General features: G+C 40.2%; 1 protein-coding gene across 1 annotated transcript in view; it reads left to right on the forward strand.

Annotated features, from left to right (window-relative positions):
* The window catches only part of LOC118410187, a 9,211-nt gene extending 1,873 nt beyond the window's left edge, over positions 1-7,338 (forward strand). Inside the window, exons 5-15 of the mRNA XM_035811771.1 lie at positions 196-387; positions 543-740; positions 1,541-2,108; positions 2,236-2,442; positions 2,951-3,093; positions 3,345-4,195; positions 4,488-4,666; positions 4,960-5,228; positions 5,447-5,641; positions 5,776-5,872; positions 6,027-7,338. Coding sequence (XP_035667664.1) covers positions 196-387; positions 543-740; positions 1,541-2,108; positions 2,236-2,442; positions 2,951-3,093; positions 3,345-4,195; positions 4,488-4,666; positions 4,960-5,228; positions 5,447-5,641; positions 5,776-5,872; positions 6,027-6,168 — 3,041 coding nt within the window. The 3' untranslated portion in view covers positions 6,169-7,338. The remainder of the gene's footprint in view (positions 1-195; positions 388-542; positions 741-1,540; positions 2,109-2,235; positions 2,443-2,950; positions 3,094-3,344; positions 4,196-4,487; positions 4,667-4,959; positions 5,229-5,446; positions 5,642-5,775; positions 5,873-6,026) is intronic.
* Positions 7,339-7,459: the final 121 nt, after the last annotated feature.

The following is a 7,459-nucleotide window of genomic DNA, read 5'->3' on the forward strand; positions in this document are numbered from 1 at the left end:
CTATCATTGACTTAATGTTGATAACATGACCAGTACTATCTTTCAAGAGGAGATACATGCTTTTCTGTAATACTTCTCCATTTGGAGTTGTATGGACTATTCCTTTTTATCAAAGTGACAATAGGCAAACCATGATCCATAAAAAGAAATTATGGTCACCTCGTTCTTATAACATATTAATTGTGTCTTTTCTAGCTCCAGACCAAGAAGAAGGTTCTGCTAACATGACTGGTTTCATACAGCATGGCTCTGGTGCTGTGGCCCTGTATGGACATGTGGGCACCTTCTCCTTTGGTATGACAGCCACCAACACCAGCCTGATTGATGCAGTAGTCTATGGTACACAGGACCACCCTGCACAGGGGCTACTAGATGTGCTCACCCCAGGTAAAATATTGATGGCCATTTTGGGGGCTGCATCCATAGACAATTGCAAGATTCATGTAGTATTTCTTCCAGTATTCCTTCTTTCGTATGCAATATAGACATGAAGCAATGATGATATAATAGAAGATGTGCTAATAAAAGTAATCTTTTTTCAGGTCAACATCAGGTGGATGTACCTGTTTCCTCTTCCGTTGCCGTCAGTATCAGCAGGTGTGAACAAACCTGTTGTGCAAGACTCAACTCAACCTCCTTCAGTCTGACCCCTCCCACTCCACGGGTGGCAAATAATTGTTCAGTCCCACTGTCATCTCCAACGGGCCCTCCTGCAGCGACAGAGTCTGTGACAAGGCCATGTAAGTGTGATCGTTTAGGTTTAGTTGCAGCCTGCAACTTGTTCACATGGTGCTATATCGCCAAAGTGCAATTTGCTGCTCAGCAGCTAGGTGGCTCTGTATGCTTTAGCCTGCCTGTACAATGCATTAACAGTCATCTTATTGGCCCATCTGTGTCTCCACAGTTGTATTGGTTAACAAATAATCAGGCGGGCTAAAGATTGAAATTTAACTTGTGGATTCTATTGTAGTTTTTTCCCTTTACAAGAAATTAATGTTAACAGACGTCAGTTCTATTGCTCTAGTCTAATTGTAGCTGTTGTAGTTAACTTTTAGCTAACACTCTGAAGACACTATGCATGGCTTCCTGCAATTTTTGCTAGTTCAGATATGTTCAGATGAGTTGAGATGCGCTGTCAGTATGTCACTTCTGGCTTGTAGGCAGCTGGGAAGGGCACTGCCCTCCTCAGTGTCTGGACGCTCAAAATGTGCACATATGTTGTAAATATGCATTTCAATGTAAAAATACTGCTATTGTCACATGCAATGAGAAAATGCCCCATTTTGATTTCATACGGTCTTTAAGATTGAAGCTACAAGCCAGCTCATGACAGCAACTGAATCAGCACCAAGGAGAAGATAAATCATTGTACCCATTAGGGAGGTACACACTTGTCTTTTGTTGCTATTTCATTATGGAAAATAAGTTGTGAATTGGCAATCTATTCGCATAATTAGAGGCTACATGGTTTGATGAATAACATGTTCTGTAGGATATTTTCATTTCATATTTGTGACCAACAACTGCTCGATCCCAACAGTAAACAGCACGACTACAGCTCTGCCCCTGAGTGAAACTGGCACAGCATCACCAAGTACTACTAATGCTACAACCTTCCCAGCTACTACAAGTACTACCAACCAAACCATTCCAATTCCAATTACAGCCAACAACTCTACAAGTACCAGCAAGTACGAACCTACTACGAGTAGCACCATACATCCAAGTGCTACAAATGCTTCTGTTAACCCAATGACTTCAACTGCCAGTACTACCATCAACTCAACTTCTACGAGCACTATTATTCACCTACCTACTACAAGTAGAACAACAACCATACATCCAACCACTACAAATCCCCCAGCTACTTCTTCTCCTGCGCCTACAACGACAACTGAAGGCACCATGGCATGGCCCACACTGCCTGCCAATGCCCCCCAAATAGTCATCAATGAATTAAACGCAGACTCGCCCAGAGCTGATGTTCAGGAGTTCCTGGAACTGTTTGACCTTGGAGCTGGGGGCACACCACTGGATGGATATTGTCTGGTATTCTACAATGGAGCATCAGGAGTGTCTTATGAGACAGTAGACCTCACAGGATACAGGTTTGTTGTAATGTTTTACATAAGATTAGATTCACCAAATACAATTAGCATTTTTCTTATCAGAATATGACTTCCATGGTTATAGTTTATTTTCTTGCTTACATGCCAATGCTTCTCTTCTAAACAGAACAAGCCAGGAAGGCTATTTCACTGTTGGCAGCAGCAGAGTTTCACCAACTCCAGATATGACCATAGACTTCAACTTCATCCAGAATGGTCCTGATGCAGTTGGACTGTACTTTGCCCCAGTCGGAAACTTTCCCACTAGCTCAGCACCTACAACACAGGGTCTGGTGGATGTGGTCGTGTATGGAAATGGGGAGGCAAATGCCAGGTGAGGATTTTTTATTTGACTTATGGTAGATTTAACCTTTTATTTTTTGGTTCAGCCACATCATAGCATACAGCTGAGGCTACCCAAATAAAAGCGCTACCGGTAGTTTTGGTGATGAGAATTGCCTTACTTTGACGAATTTCAGGCAAAACCAAAGCAAAGGTTTTGGGCCTACATTGCACATTGTCAGTCAACAAGTCTTTGGACTAGGATAGGTGTCATGGAATTGGAGATTTTGGGTCAGTAATGGGGCAATTCAAATGCTCAAAATACCATACAGCAGATAACACACACCATTGGACTTGACATTTGCATTGAATTTTGTGCAGCCCTCAATGGTATTCATTTCAACCATGGTATATCTGGAGGACATTTTAAAAAAGTTTTTCTGAACAAAATAACCCAATTTCTGGTGGCAATTCTACTGTACCAAAATATGAATGTAGTAGAAAAAGCAGTTATATTCCCATAACTTCTCAGTTCTTAAGTAGGATACTACATTTCCCAGGAATCTGCTGGACATTCTTGCTCCTGGGCAGACCAAGATCCAGGAGGACAGCAGGCACCTGAACAGGGATGAGACCATCTCCAGGTGTCTGTCCAACAACACAGTGGACCTGTATGCCTTTGTACTGGACACACCCTCACCTGGTGGGTAATTTCTGATGTATTTGATATTAGCTGCCCATGGAATAAGATTGTGAATATATATGTGTGATTACTTCATTCTGTACATTCCCAAGCTCATCATGTTGAACACCACAAGTTCATCGAACATAACCTTGATTAGAGAACACTTCTTTTGGGTTGCAACTTTGATCTTGATCTCAGTACCTTGATCATTCTTGATCTGTCTGTGGCATAAACCATTAAAATTGCTCCTCACTTGCCTCCCCACACAGGCTCCAGGAATAACTGCACACTCCCCAACATTGTCATAAATGAGATCAATGCTGACGAGCAAGGCTTGGACAGGGCAGAATTTATTGAGCTTTACACTCCAGGAAGATCATACGCCTCACTGGATGGTATTGTCTTGGTCCTGTACAACGGTGATTTAGGGGGAACATCCTACAGAACAATTGACCTGCGAAACCAGAGAACTGATGAGAATGGTTACTTTGTAATTGGTGGGATAGACGTGCCCAACAGAGACATGACAATCATCCAACATGCCGGGTTCATACAGAACGGTCCTGATGCAATGGCTCTCCACCGAGGATACGCCTCTCAATTTCCGTACAGAACACCTGTCACAGCAGAAAACATCATTGATGCAGTCGTGTATGGTAAAACTGATGAGCCAGGTGATCACCTACTGGAGGTTCTGTTACCAGGACAGCACCTGATTCAGGAAGATCAGGGTTTCCAAGACGGAGATGAGAGTATAAGTCGTTGTCAGTGCTGTGCCCCACTCAATGCTGCCTCTTTCAGACTTACTATCCCTACCCCAGGAGAGCCCAATGATTGTGTCTCGCCCATACCTTCAGACCTTCCCACCCTGGTCATCAATGAGATCAACGTTGATATGAAGAACAAGGATGATGCAGAGTTTGTAGAACTCAGAGGGGATGCAAATGCCAATGTTAGCAGCTTGTTGTTGGTCTTCTTCAGTGGCACAGATGCCAAGTCATATCTTACACTTGAACTTGAAGGAACAACAGATGCAGATGGCTACTTTCTCATTGGTCACCCCAACAGGACCCCTCCTCCTGATGTTTCATTGCCATCGAGACAAGGAGGAGTAATCAAGGTAATGCAAGACTATTGTCAGGTTTGACCCAATGACTACCTAGTACATTTGTATGTGTTTTTCTGGTTGTTTAATCACTAAAAACATCCAACAAGTGGAATCTGCCTAATTATTGACTTTACTTAATATTCATGTTTTAGATACCCCTTTCCTTTCAGAGAGAGCATTTTGAAAACACATTTCACAGTTTCACATCATTTTCTTTGATTCTGACTAGTTGACTGTAGCTTATAATGACTTTTTACATGTTCATGTGGTACTACTTTGATGGAATTGTACAATTTTTTAACAGGAGCTTGCCAATGGTATTGGTCTTTACTACGGAAGTAAGACACACTTCCCAATGAGGACAAATGTGACAGCTAGAAACCTCCTGGATGCTGTAGTCTACACCACCAACAGGGCAGTCACCAGCCAGGTACTTCTTGACACGCTCACACCTGGGCAGGACATTCTGGTGGAAGAGTACAGGTGAGAGGATGGCACTACAGTGTTATCAAGGACAATCCTAGAGACATCAGAGTAGAGAGAACAATATGCATTCTTAAACATTGATTACTTCAGTGTCTTGCATTTTATAGCTATCTATTTTACAGTTATTTAATATTAAATACCTTGACAATTGACAATGTTTAAACATACTACTAGTATATAATTACTTGTTTAATCATTGCTGCAAAGCTTCTTATTTCTAATCAAAACTTTTGCAGCTTTTCCCTGTTATTGGAACTAACATCATGTACAATTTGAATGAACGTTTTCAGCTACTTGGACAATGATGACTCCCTGAGTCGCTGCCAGTGCTGCGCCAGTACAAGAGAGAACGACAAGTACGTTCTGTCACCATCTTCACCTGGCAAAGCCAACATCTGCCCCAGCAAGCAATACTCCACAACCATCCAGGTCAAGCTGGGTAATGCTAACTGCACTGTCTTCAAGAGGAACCTCACTTTGTTTGAGGAACTGAAGAAAGTTGTGGCCACTGGAATTGAGACCCGTTGTCAGTGTGGATTTACTGTGGCCTACCTGGCTGGTAAGAAGGCATTAAAATATTAAATATATTTAGATTCAGCAGTTTGAGTAGAAATGAATGCATGTTATTTCTTAGTGATTATGACTATAAGAATTGATGCATTTGCAGCTGTTGGTAACTATGAAGAAAAATTCATCTTCGTTGCATTCTTTTGCTAAGTTGTCCCAGTAGCCTACATTTGTTGTCACTCATGCCCTGTGATAATTCAACATGGCTAGATGCTGAGGTCATATGTGGAAGCACCATCCTGAATGCCACCCTACAAGCAGTCACTGCAGAACAGCTTGACTCCTTCAGACTGGGTTATGAGAAATTTGTGGACAAGACAGCGTACCTGACTGTCGGGGGACAATCCTACAGTGTGGAGCCATGCACGTACAGCTGTCTGCCTGTAACAAGAAGGAAACCTCAAGGTCTGGAATATGTTGATGTACCTCGCAGACAATGTCACAACATGTTCAAAGCTTTCAATTGTGAACTTTGTTGTACAACTTTACTTTATCATTATTGCCAGGTGATATTCAAAAAACAATTTTTTACCTTTCAGGTTTGTCTCCTGGTGTTAAGGCAGCCATTGGTATTTGTTGCAGCCTCGCAGTCATTGTGCTTCTCTTAGGCGCTCTTTATGTGTGGAATAGAAGAAGGTGAGTTTTCTTTTTCCATGGTTAGGATAAAATATGTTAAAGAAAACCACTTTCTACCATGGATTTAAGAAAATTAGGACTCATTAGCCTGATGATATTCAATGAACTGCACCTGTCATAAGATTTTTTAAACCTTTTGACTTCTTTTACTCAGCCAAGGAAAATCCAATCCTGAGTGGAGGGAGAGCTGGTCACTTAGCAACCCTGCAGAACTGGCTCCAGCCTACAGCATTGCTAGTTTTGACAACCCTCTGTACGACGACGAATCCTCGGTTAAAAACTCTGGCTTCCTTTGAAACTACAGAAAGCTGTTTGTTTGGGGTTTGAAACCTGTCTGAGCTTTCTTGGTGCCAAATATGTTATTTGCGGGGTGCTTGCAATATCATAAAACATATCAAGCTGACTGTAATATCAGAAACATATCACTACTTTATTGCTTTAATAAATCCCAGGAATTGCTGATTACTGATTACAAACTGCAGTGCAGGTTTGCATAAAGTTTCAGGGTCTATAACCAGGCTTAGTTTTGTCTTTCCAATAGAAATATACATTAAGGAAGTATTGCTTATGAAACTTTCATAGCCTTAATTTCTCTCAAAGATTTATTTACCATCTTTAGCAATCCAAATACCCATTATGTACATTGGTATAATGACAATCATCTCTGAGTTAAAATCTTGCTTGCTTTGCCATTAAATGATATTGGAAATGTATTTGAAGTTCTACAGGAAATTACATGCAGCTTTTGTATACCAAGATGCATTTGTAGACACTTTGCCTTGTAAACAGACACCAAGCTAAGGAGCTGAATATTTATCATCATTAGCATCCATTCATTTTTTGTGGGACATAAAATGTACTAGGAAAGACAATTTGTGTCATGCAAAAGCAAAATGTTGACCAATGTGTTTTGATAAGTGAGAGGTGTCATTTTAAATACATGTATTACATTTTATATGATATCATGCTGAATATTGTTGTAGATATGCCAATATAGATAATTGTGTGAACTTTTAAAAATACTCTTTATCATTCCTGTTATAGCTTCTAAAGTACATGTAGTCTATCAGCCCTCTTTAAAATGAGGGTAATGTTAAACCAGAATTTCCATATTTTTTTACCTATGCAATTTATGTTACTTCCATTGTTGTGGCATACCATTGTCATTATCAAAATTATATGTACATATCAATGATGAGTCACTGTCTGTAGTATATACATGTACATGTAGTTTACAAATTCAGTTGTACACAGGACTTTCTTCCTGATGTGGATAACAGAAATCTGTTTCATTCAAGTAAACAAAAATAGTGGGAAGTTGACATTTTACTCAAGAAGTATTTAAACTGTAAAGATTTGTCAGTGATATTTTTGGAAATTTATACTGTAATTTGTCTATGTGCAATATGTATGATCAAAGAAAGAGTTGTTTTGTGATATTAAAGATTGAAGTGATTTTAAATCAACAGTGTGTACTATTGTCTGACTATTCTATTTAATCTTTGATGTGTGAAACTTTGGGATGTAAATTTTAAGATGAGGGTGGTTGATTTTAAAATGGACAAAAAGGGGTAAATTGCAGACAAT

This window comes from Branchiostoma floridae, chromosome 1 (assembly GCF_000003815.2).
Source record: "Branchiostoma floridae strain S238N-H82 chromosome 1, Bfl_VNyyK, whole genome shotgun sequence".
Taxonomy (NCBI): Eukaryota; Metazoa; Chordata; class Leptocardii; order Amphioxiformes; family Branchiostomatidae; genus Branchiostoma; species Branchiostoma floridae.